This window comes from Heptranchias perlo, chromosome 13 (genome assembly GCF_035084215.1).
Source record: "Heptranchias perlo isolate sHepPer1 chromosome 13, sHepPer1.hap1, whole genome shotgun sequence".
In the NCBI taxonomy this organism is placed as follows: domain Eukaryota; kingdom Metazoa; phylum Chordata; class Chondrichthyes; order Hexanchiformes; family Hexanchidae; genus Heptranchias; species Heptranchias perlo.
In genome coordinates, this window is record NC_090337.1 from 38381838 (window position 1) to 38409182 (window position 27345).

Below are 27345 nucleotides of genomic sequence, written 5' to 3' on the forward strand. Positions count from 1 at the left end.
TGCCTTAAGCTTGACATGTATGCTCAAGGTGTCAGGAGATGCGTCAATGCCAGATTCATCAGCCGCACTCACAAGACAGTCCAGAATGTCACCCGAGCACAACGCAACGCCATCGACGCTCTCGAGACCAACCGCAACATCGTCATCAAACCAGCAGACAAAGGAGGAACCATCGTCATACAGAACAGAACGGACTATTGCAAAGAAGCATACCGACAACTGGACAACCAGGAACACTACAGACGGTTACCCGCAGATCCGACCAAAGAACACACCCACCAGCTCAACAAACTGATCAAGACCTTTGACCCAGACCTTCAAAGCATCCTACGCGCTCTCATCCCACGTACTCCCCGCGTGGGAGACTTCTACTGCCTCCCAAAGATACACAAAGCCAACACACCCGGACGTCCTGTCATATCAGACAACGGAACCCTGTGTGAGAACCTCTCTGGATACGTCGAGGGCATCCTGAAACCCATCGTACAGGGAACCCCCAGCTTCTGTCGCGACACTACAGACTTCCTACAAAAACTCAGCACCCACGGACCAGTTGAACCAGGAACACTTCTCACCACGATGGACGTCTCGGCACTCTACACCAGTATCCCCCACAATGACGGCATCGCTGCAACAGCCTCAGTACTCAACACCAACAACAGCCAATCTCCAGACGCCATCCAACAACTCATCCGCTTCATCCTGGATCACAATGTCTTCACCTTCGACAACCAGTTCTTTACCCAAATACACGGAACAGCCATGGGGACCAAATTCGCACCCCAATACGCCAACATTTTCATGCACAAGTTCGAGCAAGACTTCTTCACTGCACAGGACCTCCAACCAACGCTATACACCAGATACATCGATGACATTTTCTTCCTATGGACCCACGGCGAAGAATCACTGAAGAGACTACACAATAACATCAACAAGTTCCATTCCACCATCAAACTCACCATGGACTACTCCTCAGAATCGGTTTCTTTCTTGGACACACGAATCTCCATCAAAGACGGGCACCTCAGCACCTCACTCTACCGCAAGCCCACAGACAACCTCACGATGCTCCACTTTTCCAGCTTCCACCCTAACCACGCCAAAGAGGCCATCCGCTATGGACAGGCCCTGTGAATATACAGGATCTGCTCAGACGAGGAGGAACGCGATGGACACCTACAAACGCTGAAAGACGCCCTTGTAAGAACGGGATATGACGCTCGACTCGTCGATCGACAGTTCCGACGGGCCACAGCGAAAAATCGCGTAGACCTCCTCAGAAGACAAACACGGGACGCAACCAACAGAGTATCCTTTGTCATCCAGTACTTCCCCGGAACGGAGAAACTACGCCATGTTCTCCGCAGCCTTCAACATGTCATCGATGACGACGAACACCTCGCTAAGGCCATCCACACGCCTCCACTACTCGCCTTCAAACAGCCACCCAACCTCAAACAGACCATCGTTCGCAGCAAATTACCCAGCTTTCAGGAGAACAGCATCCACGACAGCACACAACCCTGCCACGGCAACCTCTGCAAGACATGCCAGATCATCGACACAGATACCACCATCACACGAGAGGACACCGCCCACCAGGTACGTGGTTCATACTCCTGTGACTCGGCCAACATTGTCTACCTCATACGTTGCAGGAAAGGATGCCCCGGAGCATGGTACATTGGCGAGACCATGCAGACCCTGCAACAACGGATGAACGGACACCGCGCAACAATCGCCAGACAGGAGGGTTCCCTCCCAGTCGGGGAACACTTCAGCAGTCAAGGACATTCAGCCACCGATCTTCGGGTAAGCGTCCTCCAAGGCGGCCTTCGAGACACAAGACAACGCAAAATCGTCGAGCAGAAATTGATAGCCAAGTTCCGCACCCATGAGGACGGCCTCAACCGGGATCTTGGGTTCATGTCGCGCTACACGTAACCCCACCAGGGGAAAAAAAAGTTATCCGTTTTTAATACAACTGGTCATTCTCTCTCTTTCTCTTCCTTTCGGATGTTTCTCTCTCTCTCTCCCTCTCTTTCTTTGGTTCTGGCCGTTTGTATATTCAGTTGTCTGGGGTATATAAAGTTTCTCTGTCTGAACACTATTCAATTAATTTGATGGCCTTGATAACGGGCAGTTGGAAAGATTGTCTGTAATCACCAGGCATTGTTCTGTGACTATATATGCGGTAATTTTCAATGAGTCTCGACACTCACCTGACGAAGGAGAAAGCCTCCGAAAGCTTATGATTTTCAAATAAAACTGTTGGACTATAACCTGGTGTTATAAGATTCCTTACATTTTTACATCAATATCTAAGAGATTTCCAATGGAAGCAGTGTGTTTGTTTACTGGTACTCCATGACATAGTAGAATGGGGTCCTACCAACTATGATTCTCTGTATGGTACATTATGAGTCTTGGGCTGATGGGAGGGAGAGAAAAAGAAAAACTCATGGCAATCTAATTTGTGCTCCTGTCATGCATCTCCTAGTCGCAGGCTTTAGAGCAGCATTTACGGAGGCCCCTGTCACCTGGCATTACTCAGAGAATGATGAATGTTGTAGTCAGCCTAAAAAGACCAAAAAAGTAGGGGTGAAGGGAGGAAGTATGAATAAAATAGTTTTCTGAGAATATGGCACTCTAAGAAGTGATGCTGGGAAACAAAATTTAAGGAAAGAAATGGAACAAAATGGACTGACAAATTGTGCAGAAAATGATTTGTTTTTTTGAGAACAGGACTTCATGATGCTGACATCATTCTTAATGAATCTTCATTATGATCTTAGTGGACTCTGTATGTTCTCCAAAGAACTAGGTTTTAATTAAACTATTATCTTGAAAAAATGGGTTTTCCATTGGAAGTTTGTTCTACAAAAGAACTATTTGTACTTTACCTTATGTTCTAAATATTTTGTCAAATAATACCAAGTATCCATTTCTTATCTCTTTAATAATACAAATAATCAGTATTCCTTTTTCACAGTAAATTATTATTTTATGAAGTGCTATAAGTGAACCAATCTCGGATTTGTTTCAAAAATTAATCAAGTATCTACATCACAGACCTTTTTAAAGTGATTTATAACACACCTTACTTTATATACAACTTGTAATGCAGTGACATAATTGTTTCTCCAATCCTGTCTGCTACCAGTAATTTTCATTTTTACCTTTACTTTAATAAAGACTTCATTGTAAAATCTCTCACAGTAGTGCAAGCTAACCATGACAGCAAATCACTTTCGGAAGCAACAGAACCATAATCTTCAGGAAGGATGGACCATGCATAAAATCTTTTTGCATCTTTCCCTTCATGCTTGATTGTGTGGTTATGATCAAAATTAGAGGGTGTGTGGGGGGCAGGGGAAGCGCAGGGAGAAAATTGGTTCCTAAATGAAATGATTAAAGAGCGGAAGGGAGCCAACAACAAGAAGAAGTTGCATTTATATATCGCCTTTAACGTAGCCCCGTTCTCCCATCACCCCTGTGCTTGCAGACCTACACTGGCTCCCAGTCCAGCAATGCCTCAAATTAAAAATTTCTTATCCTTGTGTTCAAATGCCTCCATGGGCTCGCCCCTTCCTATCTCTGTAACCTCCTTCAGCCCTACAACCTTCCGAGAACTCTGTGTTCCTCCAATTCTGGTCTCTTATGCATCCCTGATTTCCTCCGCCCCACCGTTGACGGCCGTGCCTTCAGCTGTCTAGGCCCCAAGAACTGGATTTCCCCCCTAAATATCTCTGCCTCACTACCTCTCTCTCCACCTTTAAGACGCTCCTTAAAACCTCTTTGACCAAGCTTTTGGTTATCTGTCCTAATATCTCCTTATGTGGCTCAGTGTCAAATTTTGTCTGATAAAGTTCCTGTGATGCGCCTTAGGTCGTTTTACTACTTTAAAGGCGCTCTATAAATGCAAGTTGTTGTTGAGCAGGTAAGATACCTAAGGCTATCTCATCCGAAACAAGATGCGGTGCAGAACCGGTTTCTCACCTCCTATGTAGCTGGAAACACTCTCCCTGGATAAAGTCCCTTTTAAAATACAGTCTGTGAAGTGAGGTGTGAGCTTTCTCTTTGCCTTTCCCTAAACCCTCAGCTGCGGTTGGCTAGTTACACCTCCTCCAGTCCCCCTCAGCGCTAATACCCAGGTATCCCTGGACAGTAAATACAACAAAATCATTTGGCATGCAACTTGCAGCCATCCTATGCACTTTTGTTGCGTTCCGACCTGACAAGTCCTCAACCTGAAATTATGTTGCTTCTTTCCCTACCCTCGACTCTATTCAGGCGGGAGAAGCCCTGGATCTTGTGATGTGATAAAACCTGTCTGACGTTTTTCCAAACAGCGAATCTCCTGGTTTTCAGCAAAAAATCTTTTGCTGATGACTGGCAATTTTAAGCTTTTGCAAGCATTTAAATCCTGCAGCAGCAGAGGAGTGTTATGAACAGTTAAGCTCCCAGTGAGAGTTGATTCCAATGTCTGGAGCTTGCTTACAATATTCTAACTGAGCTAACCCTGAAGACTAAGGTGGGGTTGATACTAGTGCGGGCAGGACATCCTGCCACACTTTTACTAGCGATTGTGATGCCAAGGAAAATGCAGGCTTTGATGTCATTCAAACATTTGGATAGCATGATGATAATTGTGGAATCGAGAGTAGTGAAGGAGAGGTGGAGTTGGGTGTCATCATCATAACTTGTGCTTTCATTGACCACAGGGGTTAGTTTATAAACATAGGTCAAGCTTAGTCCTGTTTCTCCTTGCCTTGTTGACAAGTGTAGAGTATTGGCGAAGCTGCCTTTGTCTCTCTTTCTTACTCTGTTTAGAAAATGTTTCTCATTTTTCTTAATACAGAACACAATGATGTAAATCACAGGAAAACACATAATTATATTACTTGCATGTGATATTATTGTGTTGAAAATGATTTATGTTTCTTTGACTTTTCTCTTTCTCCAAACTTTTTTTTCATGAAATTTAGTTAATCTGTACATAGTTTTCTCTCCTTGTCATCTCTAATTATCTGTCTCTGGTTTATTTACTCATTCTTTTTATCTCCTTTGAGTGGAAAAATAGGTAAATGTTCAATTTTAAATGAAATCCATGACCTTGTGTGATTTGGTTGGAGTTGCTGTGGTAATGGTTGTGAGTATTGTTGCAAAGGTGGTTTTTTTACAATGAATTATCATTGAGTCTATAGCACAGAATCAGGACATTCGGCCCAACTGGTCAATGCTGGCGTTTATGCTCCACATGAGCCTCCTCCCACCCTACTTCATCTAACCCTTTTATTCCTTTCTCCTTTGTGTGCTTATCTAGCATCCCCTTAAATGCATCTATGCTATTCACCTCAACTACTCCTTGTGGTAGTGCGTTCCACATTCTTACCACTCTTTGAGTGAAGATGTTTCTCCTGAATTCCCTATTGGATTTATAAGTGACTATCTTATATTTATGGCCCTTAGTTCTAGTCTCCTCTGTACTAGGACCACTGCTTTTTTTGATGTATAATAATAACTTGGACTTGGGTGTACAGGGCACAATTAAAAAATTTGCAGATGACACAAAACTTAGAAGGGTAGTAAACAGTGAGGAGGATGGTAATAGACTTCACAAGGATATAGACAGGCTGGTGGAATTATTAGTGTCTATCTTATATTTATGATCTCTAGTTTTGGACTCTCCCACAAGTGGAAACATTTTCTCTACATATACCCTATCAAAACCTTTCATTTTCTTAAAGACCTCAATCTGGTCACCCCTCAGCCTTCTCTTTTCTAGAGAAAAGAGCCCCAGCCTGTTTAGCCTTTCCTGAGAAGAATAACCTCTCAGTTCTGGTATCATCCTTGTGAATCTTTTTTGCACCTTCTCCAATGCCTCTATATCCTTTATTATAATATGGAGACCAGAACTGTGCACAGTACTCCAAGTGTGATCTAACCAAGGTTCTATACAAGTTTAACAGGCAATGACCATCTCCAACAAGAGAGAGTCTAACCACCTCCCCTTGACATTCAACAGCATTACCATCGCCAAATCCCCCACCATCGACATCCTGCGGCTCACCACTGACCAGAAACTTAACTGGACCAGCCACATAAATACTGTGGCTACAAGAGCAGATCAAAGGCTGGGTATTCTGCAGAGAGTGACTCACCTCCTGACTCCCCAAAGCCTTTCCACCATCTACAAGGCACAAGTCAGGAATGTGATGGAATACTCTCCATTTGCCTGGATGAGTGCAGATCTAACAACACTCAAGAAGCTCAACACCATCCAGGACAAAGCAGCCTGCTTGATTGGCACCCCATCCACCACCTTAAACATTCACTCCCTCCACCTCCGGCGCACTGTGGCTGCAGTGTGTACCATCTACAAGATGCACTGCAGCAACTCGCCAAGGCTTCTTCGACAGCACCTCCCAAACTCGTGACCTCTACCACCTAGAAGAACAAGGGCAGCAGATGCATGGGAACAGCACCACCTGCACGTTCCCCTCCAAGTCACACACCATCCTGACTTGGAAATATATCGCCGTTCCTTAATCGTTGCTTGGTCCAAATCCTGAAACTCCCCACTTAACAGTACTGTGGGAGTACCTTCACCACACGGACCTCAGCGGTTCAAGAAGGCGGCTCACCGCCACCTTCTCAAGGGCAATTCGGGATGGGCAATAAATGCTGGCCTTGCCAGCGACGCCCACATCCCATGAATAAATAAAAAAACACATAACTTCTCTGCTTTTCACTTCTATCCCTCTAGAAATGAACCCCAGTGCTTGGTTTGCCCTTTTTTATGGCCTTATTATCCTACGTCGCTACTTTTAGTGATTTGTGTATCTGCACCCCGAGATCCCTTTGTTTCTCTACCCCATTTAGACTTTTATTGTCCAAGCAATATGTGGCTGCCTTATTTTTCCTACCAAAATGCACCACCTCACACTTACCTATTTTGAAATTCATTTGCCAATTACACGTCCATTCTGCAAGTTTATTAATGTCTGCTTGCATTTTGATACATTCTTCCTTTGTATTAACTACACCCTCCAATTTGGTGTTGTCTGCAAATTTTGAAATTATACTTCTGATTCCCGAATCTAAGTCGTTAATATAAATTGTGAACAGTGGTCCTAGCACCAATCCCTGTGGAACACCACTTCCCACCATTTGTCAGTCTGAGTAGCTACTCTCTGTTTTCTGTTTTGTAGCTAGCTTGCTATCCATTCTGCTACCTGTCCCCTAACTCCGCATGCTCTCTTCTAAGTCTACAATGCGGTACCTTATCGAAGGCCTTTTGAAAATCCAAATATATTACATCTACTACGTTACCCTTGTCTACTCTTCCTGTCGATATAGGAATAACATTAGAAGTCCGCCAGTCCTCTGGCACTATTAGCTTTTCTAATGAATTTTTATATATATGTAATAGTGCCTCTGCTATCTCTTCCCTAACTTTTAATATGCACTGATGCAATGCATCCGGACCAAAGGATTTATCCTGTCCAGGTTTGATTAGTTTATCAATTATCTCCCCCCTTTCTATCTTAAATGTCTTTATATCTTTTTTGATCTCTTCTTCAAATGTCATGCCCCCTTGTTAGTCTGCCTAGTAAATACTGAGGCAAAGTAACTATTCAATATTTCTTCCATTTTGCTATTTTTATGTGTGAGTTTATCTTGTGCACCCCTTACGATCCCTATCTTAATTTTTCTTTTGTTATTATTTATCTGTAGAATACTTTATTATTTATTTTTATGCTCCTTGATAATTCAATTTTGTAGTTCCTCTTTGCTTTCCTAATTGTTTTTTTGACATCATTCCTAACCTCTTCATATTCCCTTTTGTCATTCTCTCCTTTATTGTCTATGTACTTAAAGTATGCCTTTTTCTTTAGTTTCAATTTTGCTCTTATCTCTTTATTCATCCACGTTTTTCATTATTGGCTAGTTTGTTCCTGTTTTTCAGAGGAATATATTTTTTCTGAACTCTATTGATCACTGTTTTTAATATTTCCCACTGCTGTTCTATCTCTATGCCTGTCAATTTTTTTTCCAGTTTATCTTTCCTAGTTCCATTCTCATCCCGTCAAAATTAGTTTTTGTTCTAATCTATTACTTTGGTCTTTGTCTTACTTATGTCTTTCTCAATCATTATTTTTAAACCTTATTATGTTATGTTTGCTATTGCCTAGATGTTCCCTTACACTTATTTCACTTATTTGCTCCGATTCATTTCCCATTACTAGATCTAGCAGTGATTCCTCTCTTGTTGGGCTTCTCACATGCTAGTAAGAAAGGAGTCCTGTACACACCAAAAACTCCATTCCTCTTTCCCTACCTCTTCTTGCCAGTTTATTTGGGGGTAAATGAAATCTCCCATGATTATTATTCGATGGTTTTTTACTCATTTCATAGATTTGCCTCCATATTTCTTCCTCCACTTCCCTTCCACTATTAAGTGGTCTGTAGAATATACCTATTAATGTGATTGATCCCTTGTTATCTTTTGTCTCAATCCATATGGATTCTGTTTGTATCTTAATATTATTTATCTCCCTTTCTTCCATTGCCATTATGTTGTCTCTAATTAGTATAGCTACCCCAACCCCCCTTCCTTCCTTATCCTTTCTAAATACATTATATCCTGCAATATTTAACTGCCAATCCTGTTCTTTATGTAGCCATGTTTCAGTTATCCCTACCTCATCTGGCTCCTCACTATGAATTATTGCCTCCAGTTCTCTCGCTTTGTTTCAGATGCTGTGCGCATTGCTGTACAGGCAATTTAATTTGTCTTTAATAATTATTCCCTTCACTTTACTTATAACAGTCATTTTGTACTCATGTTCTATAACTGTATTTGTTCCCTGGCCAATTTTGTTACCCTTATTCCTTACCTTGGTCTGACCGTTACGCTCAGCTCCTATTTCTTTTATCTTCAAACTTATGTTATCTTCCCCAGATCCCTCCCCCCATGTTGCTAGTTTAATGTCCTATCCACAGCCCTATCTATCCTTTCCGCTAGGACACTGGTTCCATTCCTGTTCAGATGGATCCCGTCCCCGTGGTACAGCTCCTTCATTTAAATGGCTGGAAAATTTACACAGCACTGCCCAAATTTCTCAAATGTGATCTTGGCAGTTAAAACTCCCCACTGTGAGTGCGAAGTCAGAAAATTACTTCTTGTATTTTAAATAGCAAAGTAATTTCTGTGATTAAAAGTATACTAACCAAAGGTGATTTAATCAAAATATTGAATTATAACATCATTCAGGTAATAGCTGTGAAATCTTGCATGCATTGTGACATCATCCATTCTAACAACTACAACCCGGAAAGAAGGCCGCACTGAATTTTTGGACCAACGCTTAACCAATTATTTTTTGCTATAATCTTGTTTACCTTTCTTTCTCTTTTTGCCAAATTCATGCATTAGGGCTCGTATGTTCCACCTTGCAACACCAAACATATCTGTATTTCACCCCGATCGTTCATTATTCTGGCTACCATATGGTAAGGCTACTCAAATCACATCTTGACTATATGCTTGGTTGTATGACATGACTTTCATCAATTTTACTTTAGTGTTCTATAATATCTGCCTGGTGGTCTGTCCTGGTCCCGCCACTCTAGATGCCAGTTCCACTTTGTTCTAGTCCAGCCATGCTCTATCCACCCAGTAGTACAGCATCACTTGGTCTAAATATATTAGGGAATTAATCAATATTAATAAATGAATGCAGCATTATTTTTAAAATCAATATTAATATAATCACTAGAGTTATTAGTTGGACCAAGTAAATTGATATCTTAGAAGTGAATACTACATTAATTATCTTTTTCTTCTCTATTGAAACTTATGGTAATTTCAGTTGGACATTTTAGTTCTTGATATGATTTTCTTTACAAAAAAGTCTTAATAAGGCTGTGTAAGTTTTAGTTTGTTAAGGAAATCAACGTGACTTGAAATGTAAATGAATCTGAAAACTCAGTTCATTTTCATTCAATATTACATTCAGAATAAATGAGTAATGAGAAAGTTCTGAAAAGCTATTTTTCCTTTAACGCATTAATTATGGCAGATCTACTTCTAGAAATAACATGGTGTCACAACACAACATATTTACTGCTTTAATTCTGATAGAGTGCTGCATTATAAAGACTGCATTCATAGATTCTTATTGGAATAAAAGTCTTTATACTCATGGAAGAATTATAATTTTATAAATTGGAGCAATAAAATACGTATTGCCCTGGAGCTATGCAACCCAATAGGGTTCAAGGCAGATTGTAACATACAGTATGTGACTTAGTCCATACATTATTGGTCACACATAATCTAACTGTGAGGGATATTACAATGAGTAATGTTCTAGTGACTGGTCACTGTTTGCATTTAGGAGTGTTGGGGTTCCTTATAACAAAGTCAATAATCAAACCCAGCCAGTATTAATAAAATAACACCATTATCTCCACCTGTGATACAGTTTAGGATCAGGTATGTAACCCACTCAGAAATAAATTGTTTGTCATTCTGAAAAGATTGTGATTATTTTGTGAATGAAGAGTGGCTGAGCTGCATTGTAGTTTTAGAAAAGCCAATGAATCTTAGTGAATCTTTGCACCTGTCTGAGCAGCACTGGTGTCGAAAGTTGCAATTAGCTCATTTTGATTATTGCACAGTAGGGATCCCTGTTACTTTGGTTCAAGAATTTTGAGAAAAGGTTAGAGACTTGTGCAATAAACAGCATAGTGCTGTCTTTGTCACCTAAACATACACTGGAACAGATAGAGTTCAAATATAAGAACTAAGTGATGAAAGAAAAATCACAAAGATAATCACACACAAAAGATTATTGCTCAAGATAAAGAATCACTGGATTGGGGGTAATATTCTGGCATGGGTGGAGGATTGGTTATCTAACAGGAAGCAGAGAGTTGGGATAAATGGTTCATTCTCGGACTGGCAACCAGTAGCCAGTGGTGTTCCGCAGGGGTCAGTGCTGGGTCCCCAACTCTTTACAATCTATATTAACGATTTGGAGGAGGGGACCGAGTGTAACATATCAAAGTTTGCAGATGATACAAAGATGGGAGGGAAAGTAGAGAGTGAGGAGGACATAAAAAACCTACAAGGGGATATAGACAGGCTGGGTGAGTGGACGGAGATTTGGCAGATGCAATACATTATTGGAAAATGTGAGGTTATGTACTTTGGCAGGAAAAATCAGAGAGCAAGTTATAATCTTAATGGCAAGAAACTGGAAAGTACTGCAGTACAAAGGGATCTGGGGGTCCTTGTGCAAGAAAATCAAAAAGTTAGTATGCAGGTGCAGCAGGTGATCAAGAAGGCCAACGGAATGTTGGCTTTTATTGCTAGGGGGATAGAATATAAAAACAGGGAGGTATTGCTGCAGTTATATAAGGTATTGGTGAGACCGCACCTGGAATACTGCATACAGTTTTGGTGTCCATACTTAAGAAAAGACATACTTGCTCTCGAGGTAGTACAAAGAAGGTTCACTCGGTTAATCCCGGGGATGAGGGGGCGGACATATGAGGAGAGGTTGAGTAGATTGGGACTCTACTCATTGGAGTTCAGAAGAATGAGAGGCGATCATATTGAAACATATAAGATTGTGAAGGGGCTTGATCGAGTGGATGCGGTAAGGATGTTCCCAAGGATGGGTGAAACTAGAACGAGGGGGCATAATCTTAGAATAAGGGGCTGCTTTTTCAAAACTGAGATGAGGAGAAACTTCTTCACTCAGAGGGTAGTAGGTCTGTGGAATTTGCTGCCCCATGAAGCTGTGGATGCTACATCATTAAATAAATTTAAAACAGAAATAAACAGTTTCCTAGAAGTGAAGGGAATTAGGGGTTACGGGGAGCGGGCAGGAATTTAGACATGAATTTAGATTTGAGGCCATGATCTTATTGAATGGCGGAGCAGGCTCGAGGGGCCGATTGGCCTACTCCTGCTCCTATTTCTTATGTTCTTATGTTCTTATAAAAACCAGATGAATTGTTCTACTGATGTACAGTATTTGTAGGTTTGACACTACCAGATTTTGTATCATGCTATGTATGCTGGGACATTTTCCACTGCACATGCTCAGAATTGGCATTCTGGGAATTGCAGTGCATATGTAGTTGTCAGCCCTTTTAACCTGTCACCTGTAAACTGGAAATTATAGCTCTGAAAAGGACATCAACTCCAGCTTTTTAGAGAGATTAGGCCTACAAATAAAATGACACAAAGACACAAAGGAGAATTTTGTTGGTAATTTTATTTTATTGTGAAATATGTATTTTTAAAATCTTTTCAACATTCCTTTGAAAATTTCTCATGAGTCAGAGATACTCTGTATCAAGCCGGGGGCGGGGGGTTTGTGGCTGTGGGGTTGGACAATGCTGTGGAAGTGGAGAAGGAGCATAAGCATGCAGGGGAACAATTTGGAAAGAGATTCTAAGAGTTTTACCCAAAGATAGTGAAACCAATACTAAGCTGAGAACCCAGCAATCTTTTAAATAGAATATAACTTTATTTTAAACCCACCCCCCTCCTCACCCTCCAATTCCTGGCTTAGTGCTGAGAAACTGACAAAGGTGAAGGACTTACTAGAGGGTGGATGAACAGGACGCCAAAGATCTAATTGGGACTCGCTGGCAGAAGAATGGCAGAGGGTGAGTATTGGTAATGAGTGGAGCAGGCAAGCAGGTGAAAGCACCTAGAAGTCTGAAGAGGGTTTCCTGAGTTTGGAAACATTGGCAGGCCCAGGAAGGAAGCAGACAGGAGGCCTGAGAACTTAAATAAAGTAAAATAAATAAAGTTTTATACAAATACATTAAACTAAAATAAGGTAGTGTGAAGCCTTAACTAAACTTAAATTTAAAAAGAAATGAATTTAAATAAACTTAAGCCTATCTAAAAATATCTGCAGCACCATCTAGATGAACTGACCTGAGAGATGGAGGTTGGAGAACCAGTCATGTCACCTAGCACTGGGAGGACTGAAAGGTAAATATACATACCTTACAATTAAAAGTAATACCCAGGTGTTACAGCTATGTGTGACACCTAGGCTTGACAAAATTATGATACAAGAAGTATGTGACAAAAGGGAAGTGTGGGTTAGATGCAAGACTGAATATTCTAGTAGATCTCCCATCACATTGCACACAGGAGTTGGAAGGCACAGAGTATTAAAGCAATATAAGTTTTATCACAATAGTTCTTTTAAAAATCCCTTCCTGCTTCACAAAAGAGAGTGGAGTTTTTAAAGAAAGTAAAAAGTGCAGAATGGGGCCAATAAAAAGAAATGATGAGAAAACAGAGGAGAATGGAATTTTTTTAATATTAGAGCCAGAGAGGGATAAAAGTAAAAAGCAAAATGCCACTTTTAAAAATAAAGAGAGAAGTTGGGGAAAGATAGAGGAGAATGGGGTATTAAAAAAGAGTGTGAGAAAAATAAAGAAGCGAGCCATTAAAAGGGAGAACCTCGGTGGAAAAAACAAGAAAGGAAAATTAAAAGAGGGAGAGAGAGAATGGTGAGTGAAGCTTGAGCCCAGATTTAAAAAAAATAGTGATTGAAGTTATAGTTGGTTTATTATTCTTGTAGGTGCTATATCACTTAACATTTTTCAGTCATCTCTACAGTAAGTAGGTGTTTCTGATAATGTTCTGCATATCTTGTTAATGATTTTCAACCTATTTTCTGAATTATTCAGTATAAACAGTTCAAAGCTCAATAGAGTTTAATAGTAAACAGGAGTTTCATTAGACACTTGAGCGCTCAGAATTCCAGTTGGTTTTGCACTAATTATCTCTCATGGTTTATGGCATTACTTCAATACCCTTATCTGAATTCATTTTCCCTGCTGCTTCAAATGAGAGAAGCAAGGTACAGTTATTGGTTGATTAGAATTTAGGTTTGTTGTATCAGTTCCAAATGAATTTGGTAAAATTCACCTGACCAGAAATGAGGATAGTAAGCTGCAAAGAGGATATTGCATGCACAAAGTTGAAGGGTGTTTATCCAGTACACTCATACACACCCAAATCATATAAGACCATCACATTGCTGACAGTTTCCTTTATTGGAAAAGGCTGATTCCATCCTTCTTTTTTCAATCTTATTCATTACATGTTTATGATTTATGATTTATGATTTTTGAACCAGAAGCTTAACTCTGAAATAATTGTTTCTGGCTCTAGCCATAATTGAATTGCTTCAGTTTTATGTAAATTTGTTGCATAGTCCTATTATTTTCTAGCATTTTCTGCTGTTACCTAAGGAATAGAGTCCCAAGGGACCAGTTAGAAGTTACAAATAATTAATTTTGGTAGCTCCATAAAGCAGTTACCTTTAACAGTACAGTTTTAATAATTTTGTGCCCTGTATGTCCTTTATTTATCTGCTCCGATACTTACACAAAAGCGAAGTCAATAATCCATTTATTTCTTCTTTGTTAACTGAGAAGATAAATGTTACAAACTAAACAATTTAACCTTTAATAAAAGTAATTTTCAAACCTGAATTGTACATTAGGTATATGTTTCCATTTGGCTAACAGTATTGTATTTGTGTTTAGCAGTAGATGCTCCAATACTCTGTGTTCTATATACTAAGTATTGTTTACTTGCTTATTGCTCAAGGCAACGGCAAGTGAGGACGACTGGGTGCTAAATGTTCCAGAAAAATACTGCAAGCTGTTCCATATTAAATGGAAACCATTAGCTCCCCAGAAACACTCCTTCCTTTGACGACAAATGTAGTAGTAATCACCTCTAGCATTTGTTCTGCATGAGTAAATTACTTTACATAAACAACTCTTTACTGGAAATAACTATACATTTACCATTTCTTTTTAATCAAGGTGAGGGTTGACAGTTGTCAAGAATTGAACATTTTCTTCTTTCCTAAAGCGCCAGCACTAACAGAATACAGTATGTATGACAGATTGAAATAAGGATCTTGCTTTACATTTGTGAACTCTAGGGTGCTGGAAGTGATGATGGGGAAAGGGGGGGTGCGGCGGTGGCGGTGGGCGGGATTTCACATTATATGGCTCTGGCCTCCCCTTTCCAGTCAATAACTTGTCATCTCAATATAATTGATTTTCTTTGCATTGAAGGGAGGGTATTTTTTTTTATTCGTTCATGGGATGTGGGCGTCGCTGGCAACGACATCATTTATTGCCCATCCCTAATTGCCCTTGAGAAGGTGGTGGTGAGCTGCCTTCTTGAACCACTGCAGACCGTGTGGTGAAGGTTCTCCCACAGTGCTGTTAGGTAGGGAGTTCCAGGATTTTGACCCAGCGACGATGAAGCAATAGTAATATATTTCCAAGTCGAGATGGTGTGTGACTTGGAGGGGAACGTGCAGGTGGTGTTGTTCCCATGTGCCTGTTGCCCTTGTCCTTCTAGGTGGTAGAGGTCGCGGGTTTGGGAGGTGCTGTCGAAGAAGCCATGGCGCGTTGCTGCAGTGCATCCTGTGGATGGTACACACTGCAGCCACAGTGCGCCGGTGGTGAAGGGAGTGAATGTTTAGGGTGGTGGATGAGGTGCCAATCAAGTGGGCTGTTTTGTCCTGGATGGTGTCGAGTTTCTTGAGTGTTGATGGAGATGCACTCATCCAGACATGTGGAGAATATTCCATCACACTCTTGACTTGTGCCTTGTAGATGGTGGAAAGACTTTGGGGAGTCAGGAGGTGAGTCACTCGCCACAGAATACCCAGCCTCTGACCTGCTCTTGTAGCCACAGTATTTATGTGGCTGGTCCAGTTAGGTTTCTGGTCAATGGTGACCCCCAGGATGTTGATGGTGGGGGATTCGGTAATGGTAATGCCGTTGAATGTCAAGGGAAGGTGGTTGGACACTCTCTTGTTGGAGATGGCCATTGCCTGGCACTTGTCTGGCATGAATGTTACTTGCCACTTATCAGTCCAAGCTTGGATGTTGTCCAGGTTTTGCTGCATGCGGGCATGGACTGCTTTGTTATCTGAGGGGTTGCGAATGGAACTGAACACTGTGCAATCATCAGCGAACATCCCCATTTCTGACTTTATGATGGAGGGAAGGTCATTGATGAAGCAGCTGAAGATGCTTGGGCCTAGGACACAGCCCTGAGGAACTCCTGCAGCAATGTCCTGGGGCTGAGATGATTGGTCTCCAACACCTACTACCATCTTCCTTTTGTGCTAGGTATGACTCCAGCCACTGGAGAGTTTTCCCCCTGATTCCCATTGACTTCAATTTTACTGGGGCTCCCTGGTGCCGCACTCGGTATGCAGAAATGTGGGTGCTATTTTGGCAAATTTAACTCTCTGTACAAAACAAATGCAGTTTTCCAGTCAGTAACAGTCGTGTTCACTATCTTCGATAGAAGACTTTATTTCCACAATTTTATTGCATCACCTGCTACGTCAGCTGAAAATTAATGTAACTCAACTCAAGTAATGAATAGACCAAGGTCTCTAACCACAGCTCACTAGATGGGAAACAAGTATTCTTTCACCAGCACCAAACGGAGTACGTCTGAGAGTAATTTAAAAAATAAGGGTAGAAGAGATGGTGCTCCAATGGAAATGTTTTGTTGATCAGTGGCAACAAGTTGACGTCAAAAGACTAATAGGGATAATATTTTCCTATTAAAAAGATCAGAAGTGTGATCCTGAATTATATTGTTGTTAGCTGTTCTTTCTCTAGTTTTTTCTTCTTCCCTCCTGAAAGCATCGGTTCATTCTTGGGCATGGTTCTCTGAGTGTTGGCAGAACTGTACTACCTCACCCAAGTGTGCTAGAGTGAATTCAGAAATTGATTATCAGCAGGTTATTCAATGTGGAAGGTGTTATAACCAATCCCAATTATTTCCTCCTCCAATACTTGACAGCAGGGATTACCACATGACAATCAGGAGTGAGAGTTTTGACTGATTATTTTCCCCCCTTTCCTAACCCAGGGACACTGAGGCTAAGTTTAGCCCCCAAATTGCTATCAGTTGGGAGGAGATAACTCAGCACCAGGAATTGAACCTGGGTTGTATGATTGAGTACCCCACATGGTACAATTACGCACCAAGCCTTTGGGGAACAGCCTGTTGGCTTAACAAGTATAATGAGAAAAAAAATATAAGGTAGCAATTGACATCATTCTAACAAGAGTAAAGGTGATCAGTCCAAGTGATAGGAAAGGCAGTTTGTGCCTGCCAAGTGGAATTCCTGAAAGATTTAACCAAATTGGTAGATAATGTGGTTGATGTATATATTGAATTTAAGCAAACATTTGCTAAGATTTATTACAAGAGATTTGTGACTGAAGTGAAGGAGGATATTGCCAAATTGTATAAATGAATTGGCTGTATAATAAGAAACACAATTGTTGCTTATAATGATTCTAATTGGACAGTTCTGATTACTGTTATTGAAAAAAATAAAGAACTTGCATTTATATAGTGCCTTTCACGTCCTCAAGATATCTCAAAGTGCTTCACAGCGAATGAAGTTCTTGTGAATTATAATTATATCATTATGTAGGTGAACACAGCAGCCAATTTGTGTACATCAAGGTCCCACAGACAACAATGAAATATATGACAAAATAATCTGTTTTAGTGGTGTTGGTTGAGAAATAAGTTTTATCCAGGGCACCAGAAGAACTCCCCTGCACTTCTTTGAATAGTGCCCTAAGGTCTTTTACATCCGTCCGAGTTAGGATTGCCAACTCTGGTTGGAGGCATTCCTGGAGGTTTGATCATGTGACATTCTGACCATGTGATGCCCGATCAATGATATCTGATCACATGATTTCTATAAATGTTATTGCGCTTACCTTATAAAAGTTGGGTCCCCTGTAGTCGAGTATTTTTGCTCATGCCAGCAGCTGTTGTGCGACAAGTTCCAAGAACCAGGAGGCCGCCTATGAGCAGAGGAAGAAGGGAAACCAAGGGACCCCCTCATTTCAGAGACACCACCCCCCCCCCCCAATTTCGGAGCCCCCCCCCACTGATTGCTGAGACTCCCCCAAATGCCGACTCCTGTGATTTTCGAGTCCTCCCGATTCCTGACTCTCCAGCCCCATCCCAACTGCGCTCCACGCCATCGCGACTCTCTGTGGTTGACGTCACCGAGCCGGAGGCTTCTCCATCAGCAGCAGGTGACATCATGGAGTGGGGGGAGAGAGATGGGGAGGGGGGTGCACTGCGACGGGAATTTTAAATCGCTGATCTCCCAGGCTGCTGGAGGCAGCACTCGAGAAGTATCCTCGATCCCAGGAAATTCCTGGTCATTCTGGATGGGTTGGGAATCCTAGTCTGAGTAGGCAGATGGGTCCTTGGACTGAATCAAGGTTGACACTGTTCTTGAGGATTCCTGATTCAACAGGGAGCATAGTAGAAGGGCACAGTCAGATTATATGGTGCTGGGTGGGTGAAAAACTATATTCATCATGAAAGCAAACTTAAATGAGATTAATGAGCCTGAGTAGCCTTTTCTCATTTTTTACTTTGAGTTCGTTAAACTACAAAACTGTTTTTGAACACATTTACTGCTTGGGTCTCTTAATATTTAAACTGCCAGATAAAGTGCGTACAACATTATGGAAGTTTGTTTTTAATGTCTCCAACCTTTGAGGAGAAATTGTACGCATGTGTCTCTTAGCTGCAAGAGTGTTGTTTGAATCACAAATGTGGTGGATCTGTCTTTGGTTGACCTCCTATGTTGAGCAGATTTTAGCCTCCTTTGAAATTGAAGATGATGCAAGCAGCTTTCTAATTGTTTTGTAGTACTTAAAAGCCTCAAAAGCCTAAATTCAGCTAATATTTTTAAGTAAACCAAAATGTTTTAAATCTGGAGCTATATTTTTCATCCACTGTTTCCTTGACTGAAGGAGTGTGACATCGCATGTATTACTTGTGCAGACTTGGCAGTTTTTAAAAAATAAGTTGGCTTCTAAAATATTATTTCTTAGAGCCATGTCATCACAGGCAGTATAAGTGTTAAAATATTAGAAATTGATAATAATATGTGGCATACTTAAAGTACAAAACATCTCAAGGTACTTTACAGTGAAATGGTAAGAGGAATGGAATGCTGTGCCAGCTAAGAAAGTTTAGGAGGGATGACTGAAGGCTTGGCAAAAAGATGGGTTTGAGGGAGGTTTTTAAAGGAGAGAGAAGTGGAGAGGTTTATGGAGGGAATTTGAGAGAGCAGGGCCTAGGTGGCTGAAACCTCTGCCACCATTGGTGGGGTGAAGGGAAGGGAGGGAGGGGAGGTCCACATGAGGCCAGAATTGGAAGACCAAAGGCTGTGAGAGGGTAAGGAAGCTTATCAGAGGCTACAGAGGTAGGGTGGGGAGATGCTATGAAAGATTTTGAAGATGAGGATGATGAATTTAAATTTTATGTATCATGGGAAAGGACGTGGTATAGGGCCACAAGAATGGCGGGGGGAGGGGGAGATTTGCTGGGCAAATAGTGGAGAGGTAGAATTGGTTCTCATCAGCATACATATGGAAATTGGCCCCATGCATGCAGATGATGTCACCAAGAGGGAGTATATAGATAAGGAAAAGGAGGGGGCCACAGATAAATCCATGGGTGACTCTAGAGGTGATTGTGTATGGAAGGGAAGAGAAGGCTTTGCTGGAGATGTGCTGGCTGCATCCATATAGGTGAGAGTGGTGCCAGGCAGGCCCATAGAATTGGACAAGGGAGGAGAGGCAATGGAGGACAGGATGATCAACCATGTCGAATACCATGGAAAGGTTGAGCAGGATAAGCAGAGATAACACACCATGGGCATGGAGCTGGGAGTTGACAACACACTCGAGGATCTTAGCGAGTAAAGGCAGGTTAGAGATGGGGTATAGTTAGAGAGAATGGATGGATCAAGGGCAGCCAAGATTAGGGCCATCTTGCAGTTGCTCAAAGCCCTTCAGCCCACAGGGTGTGGTTGCAGTGAATGAACACCCTATATTCCAGTAAATTACTAAATTTTTGGTCTATGGCTAAAGAGATGCTCAGGTTCACTGCTTCTACTTAAAACACTTAAACTTCAAGGTCAGTGAGCTCATACCACCATCACAGAGAATAGGTTCTCCAAGTTATTAAGCAGTGCAATCTCATATAGTGGACGTTTTAATGTAAATCCATTTTCACTGTATATCAAGAAGTATGATCATGTCCATGTTTACAACTATGTTATAGCTTGAAAGTGGATTCTTTGAAGGTCTGAATGCACTAGAAAAAACATTGGCCCAGAATTTGCTGGAGACTCATAGGGACATAGGAACCAGAGTAGGCCATTCAGCCCCTCGAGCCTATTCCATCATTCAGTGAGATCATGGTTGATCTGTATCTTAACTCCATCATCCCGCGTTGGCTCCATATCCCTTAATACCCTATGCTAGCAAAAATCTATTGATTTCAAATCTAAAATTATTAATTGAGCTACCATCTACTGCATTTTGTGGGAGAGAGTTCCACATTTCTTCCATCCTTTGCGTGAAGAAGTGCTTCCTAACTTCTCTCCTGAATGGCCTGGCTTGGATTTTAAGGTTATGTCCCCTTGTCCTAGTCTCCCCACCAGTGTAAAAAGTTTTTCTCTATCTAGCCTATCAATTCCTTCCAAAATCCTAAAAACCTCAATCAAATCACCCCGTAACCTCCTATATTCCAGGGAATACAAGCCTAGTTTATGTAATCTCTCTTCATAATTTAATCCTTGGAGCCCTGGTAACATTCTGGTGAATCTGCGCTGCACTCCTTCCAAGGCCAATATATCCCTTCTAAGGTGCAGTGCCCAGCACTGTACATCGTAATCCAGATGTAGTTTAACCAGGACTTCGTATAGCTGTAGCAAAATTTTCTACCCTTTATATTTTAGCCCTCTAATTATAAAGGCTAATATTCCATTAGACTTTTTGATTATTTTTTTATACCTGACTACTACATTTTAGTGATTTGTGTACATAGAGCCCTAAATCTCTTTGGACCTCCATTGTTCCTAGCTTTTCACCATTTAAAAAATACCCGGATCTATCCTCTTTTGCTTCAAAATGGATGACCTCACACTTATCTGCGTTGAAATCCATCTGCCACATTGCTCACTCACTTAATCTATCAATATCTCTTTGTAATTTTATGCTACTGCCTACACTATTCACTATGCCACCAATCTTTGTGTCATCGACAAACTTGGATATATGGCTTTCTATTGTGTTATCTAAGTCATTAATAAATATAGTGAATAGTTTGAGTCCCCAGTACAGATCTATGTGGGACACCATAAGTCACTTGTACCGATTCATGCCATTGTAATGGCGCATCTATGTTTTATGGAGCAAAAGTTCAAGGAAATTATGATGTAAATGCCTCACACCACTACTTATGCCATGCCACAATTCCCTGGAACTTTTGTGCCGCTCTGCTGTTTCCCTGTTCAAAAAGGTTGAAGAATCAATTTTCATAGCCCACCCCTTTAAAATCAATGGCGATCATGAGTTTGCTGAAGTAATGTCACTGCGATCGCCACTGCCACTTAGACCGTTAAAGAATGGTGCTGGACGGCTTTCAATTGTAAATATCTATTGCTATTCCATCTTCCTTTTTAATTCCTCTCTATAGTAGGGCTACACACTATAGGAACGGAAACGAATTTTCCGGTCCAAAATTCACAAAATACATGAACTGAGGCATCAAGCCAGGACTAAATGGCAGCAGATTGATTTTAACACAAGAAGGAAAGAGAGAGAAGGAAAGAAAGAATGAATTCTGCTGCCGTAGCTTCAACCTTTTATTCAGTTGCTAATTACATTTATGAAACCAAAGGGAAACTACTTTCACTTTAAATATTCACTATAAATATACAACTCACATTTTGACAGTGTTGTTTTGCTATCTTAGATAATTCAAAATTTATTCCTGTCTGTATCTTTCAGTAGTTTGCTGCCGGATATAAATAAATAGACAAATAAATTAGGTTGAAATTCCCGCAGAAATCAACAAGCAAAATGAATTCTTAACTATCCATTGGCCGTGCCACTTCCAATCCATCGCTATGCTCAATGTGGCGTATTCTAATTATTTTTCCAGCAAATTGTGGTGGAAATTCGTCACTGGAGGATTAGGGAGCACAATAGTGTAACTTATAGCGTTCGTTGCCAGTATTGTTGTTGCAGCAAATACCAGGCCAATATAAATTGTGGTGCATTAAAGTGTCTAATTATGATGTAGACATTAAAGCAGCTTATTTATTAACCTGCACCAAAATGTTATTAGGAAAGGTCATATGTAGAGTTTATATGATAATGCAGTAATATACACTGGCGTGGGAAACACATTGACAAACTCACTGCAGATAAACATTACCACTTATTTACCACATGATTTAGTTACGATGCAGTCTCTGATTTAATTGTAGCTTCTGTGTCCCATTGTTCTTTGCTTGTTTTTAGATGCCCCAGGATGAGACTGTTTGTAAATATTGTGGAGTTAGTTATCTGATACATCGCGAATTCAAATTAATGGAAGAAAAAGTGAAAGCAATGGAAGCAGAAATGGAATTTTACCGTGAAAGCGTTGCCCGTGAGAAAAAAAAGGAAGAAGAACTTTGTTCAATGAACCAACTTATGGAACAGCTGAAAAGTGATAATCAACAGAAGAAAGAATGGTTAGTGTGAAATTTACGGCACCATATTTTGAAGACACTTTTGAACAACAAACGTTGTTCTAGTCTAATATCCGACACATTAGCTATGCATTGTTTTAGTTTTCCCCTTTTTACCAAAAATGCTGTTTGTTGTCTTTTAGCCAGGAGGTGAATGGTCTGAGCTGTACACTTCTCCATGATTGTCGTCAATACTGCTGTATAGTTGGGTGACAGAAGGTGCTCTTCTCCAGGATAAAGCTAGCCTTGCTTCTTCCTACCCTGAGATGGAGTGCTTTTGTACCAAGCATATTATCTCGTGGTCCGAATATAAATTGGCAAACTTCACTGTCAGGTTTGCCAAATTTGAATGTTAGTTGAGGCTGGGTTTAAAAATAGGCACTCTATTTGGGGAAAGGATGCTCAGCATTGCAGTTACAAAGCCACAAAGGCCAAAACATTTCTAAAGGAGGCAGAGATCATGTGGTAAAAACACCATAAGAAGTCAATTAGTAGGATTTTACTCTTTGTAGAAAAAAAAATCAAACTTGATTATTTTCTGTGTACTGTTTACAACATGTACATATAATTATGCCTTTACTAAAAATTATTTTCTGAGCCTGGCTATTGAATAGGGCTGGCTGATATCCCAAGAGTTACTTTCTCAGGTAATTCAGACTACCCTGGCTTCCATCAAAAGTTGCACAACAAAATGGAAGTGATTTGTCTTGGAGTCTCAAGGAAAAGGCTTTAACCCTTGCCTGCTTAGAGGCTGCCCATCAATATGTGAGTCCCTCTATTTATCTTGCCCCATTCATAAACCCTATAATTTCCAGTAGCCACCCATCTATAAGCCACTGTTCTGATCAAGATGAAATTAACAGTCTGAAGAAATTGAAATTCTATTTCCACTGGCAGTACTGACATTATCTTCTGCAACATGCTAGCCAACTGAAAAGTTTATCTTGTGAAAAATCACTTTCAGTAGATTGGATAAAGAAATAGTAATCTTGTTTCATTTTTTTTTACAGCATACTGAGCATAAATTGTTAGTCTTGCATGTATAACTGAATTGCTTTATTAAATTGTATCATTATTGTAAATTACAAATTACAAATTGCAACTGTCGTACGAGGAGAGATTGGGTCGACTAGGCCTGTATTCACTTGAGTTTAGAAGAATGAGAGGGGATCTCATTGAAACATATAAAATTCTGACAGGGTTAGACAGACTGGATGCAGAGAGGATGTTTCCCCTGGCTGGGGCGTCCAGAACGAGGGGTCACAGTCTCAGGATACGGGGTAGGACATTTAGGACTGAGATGAGGAGAAATTTCTTCACTCAGAGGGTGGTGAACCTGTGGAATTCTCTACCACAGAAGGCTGTGGCGGCCAAGTCACTGAATATATTTAAGAAGGAGCTAGTTAGATTTCTAGACACAAAAGGCATCAAGGGGTATGGGGAGAGAGCGGGAATATGGTATTGAGATAGAGGATCAGCCATGATCATATTGAATGGCGGAGTAGGCTCGAAGGGCTGAATGGCCTACTCCTGCTCCTATTTTCTATGTTTCTATTAACCCAACTCTCCAGTACCATGGAGTGCTAAGGTGTGAGTTCAAATGTACTGCTGTGTTGCCAGCCATGTTGCTGTGGAGCTGTGCCTAGTGGAAGGCAGGTATTTCACCATAGGAGGTGAAACTACTCTGGAACCTGCCCAGGAACCTGCACACAGCATCAAGTAAATGGTCTGATTGCCAGTTGGTTGCTGACTGTTGAAGAGTTCATGTTGGAAGTCTGAGGAACAGGTAGAAAACAAAGTTTTACCTCAGTTCTGTATAAGTGCTCATCAAAAATAAGTACAGTATAATTGAATTTAATCCACTCATAATGCGAAAGAGATTTTAATTCAAAGGTATTTTTGAACATTTTTGCAAAATATTATTCTCTACCTTACACTGAAGGCTTTTGAAGCAGATTTTGTAAATCCAAGAACAAAATCTAATTCTCATTCTCTTGCTGAAACTCTCCCAAGATTTTTTTACTCTGTCTCAAATATTTGTCTCTGTATCTCTTGTTGGTCTGTGGTCTCTGTTTTCTGGCCTCTCTTGTGTTTCTTATGACTACAGGATGTCCCTTATTTTTTGCTAGATATCTGTTATCCCTTTTTTGTGGTTTCCACTTGTTCACTGCCATTTTTCTTTGTTTTACTTTTTCTATAGCCTCTTAATCTTCTTATGCCTAATATTCTGCGGCACAGTTCACTGTAGCCAAATCATATCTCCAACTTGCTCCAAGGCAGCACTCCACTTCCTTCATTTCATTACTTATACTTATTCTTCCCTTGATCCTAAACTCTCCACATCCTCCACCCTCATGAGCCATTACTGACACATAATTACATCTGTCTCAGTGTGCCTTTGAAGTTGATCTGAAAGTAAGTCCATCAAGAAATTATTTTATCTATGCGCGCAATGGCATTGAAAGCCTCCAAGGATCAAGAGTGAGGGGGGCCTCTATTTCCAGTGTTGAATTAGAGTATTCATGGATTTGCAATAGCCTCTTCTCTAACTGAAACAAAATTTTTTATTAAAACAAAATATCCAATTCTGGTGAATATTGAATCAGTTCATCTATACCCACTGGCAGATCGCCGTCTGCAGTCAAATGTTTCCTAATAAAGTTACCAATTTCTGAATGTGTACAACACAAGGTTTTCTCTCTCCTCTTTTCTGGCAGCAGGTTGATTAAAGAATGAGTGCCAGATCTTTAACAGCATTGGGAAGAAATAATTTTGTGCATGTGGCAGGATTTAACTTCTAAATGTTGATTAAATAATTGAGGAAATGCGCAGTGTTACAGGAATCCTAAAGGCAAACATATTTGAGTGATCAAAAGAATCCAAAAGACAAGTAAAAGTTTTGTGAAACCACAAATTATGGGGGTGAAATTCTTCTTTTAATAAAAAGTACCTATGTCTATTTTTTGTCCTTAAATAACAACCCAATACTGGACAACATCCAGGCTTGGGCTCATAAGTGGCAAATAACATTTGCGCCAGACAAGTGCCAGGCAATGGCCATCTCCAACAAGAGAGAATCTAAACCACCTCCCCTTGACATTCAACGGCATTACCATCCTGAATCCCCCACCATCAACATCCTGGGGGTCACCATTGACCAGAAACTGAACTGGACCAGCCATATAAATACTGTGGCTACAAGAGCAGGTCAGAGGCTGGGTATTCTGCGGCGAGTGACTCACCTCCTGACTCCCCAAAGCCTTTCCACCATCTACAAGGCACAAGTCAGGAGTGTGATGGAATACTCTCCACTTGCCTGGATGAGTGCAGCTCCAACAACACTCAAGAAGCTCGACACCATCCAGGACAAAGCAGCCCGCTTGATTAGCACCCCATCCACCACCCTAAACATTCACTCCCTTCACCACCGGCGCACAGTGGCTGTAGTGTGTACCATCCACAGGATGCACTGCAGCAACTCGCCAAGGCTTCTTCGACAGCACCTCCCAAACCCGCAACCTCTACCACCTAGAGGGACAAGAGCAGCAGGTATATGGGAACAACACCACCTGCACGTTCCCCTCCAAGTCACACACCATCCCAACTTGGAAATAAAACGCCGTTCCTTCATCGTCGCTGGGTCAAAATCCTGGAACTCCCTTCCTAACAGCACTGTGGGAGAACCTTCACCACACGGACTGCAGCGGTTCAAGAAGGCGGCTCACCACCACCTTCTCGAGGGCATTTAGGGATGGGCAATAAATGCCGGCCTCGCCAGCGACGCCCACATCCCATGAACGAATTTTTAAAAATTGTAGATATCATGAATTTTGAGTACAGTATTACTGTTCTTAGTGTGCGTTTGAGAATGCATTTCAATTTGTACGTTTGCTGAATGGACATTAGGAGGAGGTCTTGTTAGCTGTTGGGAAGGGAAGAGAAAGACACTTCAATTGTAATTTGCATATGGCTGTTTTATCTTCACCTGATACAAAAACGATCATTGGTTAGATAAACCCCCCCCCCCCAGTGTAAATATTGAAGTGACAATTATGTGTACATGGGTGATAGAGTAGCAAGGATACTTTAGCATCAGTAACATTTAGTGTATACTGTAGAATATAGCAAAAGAAAAAAAAGTTTGAAATCATTAATTTTTGGGCCTGACCCACTGGGTTAGCAATTTTTCTTTCACTTCTGGACCTGATAGATGAAAATCTCTCTTTAAAAGTCCAACAGGAAATGAGATTTGGCAGTTTCAACCCCATAATTTGGAACAAATTTGACACCAAATTAACAGTGTTAGTCAAAGAGGCCACAATATATGATTAGTGTGGGAAATGGAAAAATTCATATTTGTATAATATGGATTGTTCTTCTCAGTTGGGGTTAAGGTACATTGTTGAGCAGAGGGAACTTTACAGACTTTACTTGTGAGTGCTCTTCCCTGGCACTAGGAAAAGGCCTCATTCCCTAGCACGATTTCCTTTACCTTGAGAAGAAAAAAACCCCAATAAAGCCTAAGACTATTTCTGTTTGCTTGTTCTCTTTGGTTTGCTGCTTTTTCTTTCTTGTCTGATAATTCTCTTTATTACTGTTTCTTTCCTCTCATTATCTCACTGTGGCTTTTTCTATCTTCTTTCTTGTTTCTGTCCATTGTTTTGCT

General features: G+C 40.9%; 1 protein-coding gene across 1 annotated transcript in view; it reads left to right on the forward strand.

Moving 5' to 3' along the window:
• The window catches only part of lekr1 (Leucine-, glutamate- and lysine-rich protein 1), a 179213-nt gene that overhangs the window by 29030 nt on the left and 122838 nt on the right, over positions 1-27345 (forward strand). The window contains exon 3 of the mRNA XM_067995349.1: positions 22468-22682. Within this exon, the coding sequence (XP_067851450.1) occupies positions 22468-22682 (215 nt within the window). The remainder of the gene's footprint in view (positions 1-22467; positions 22683-27345) is intronic.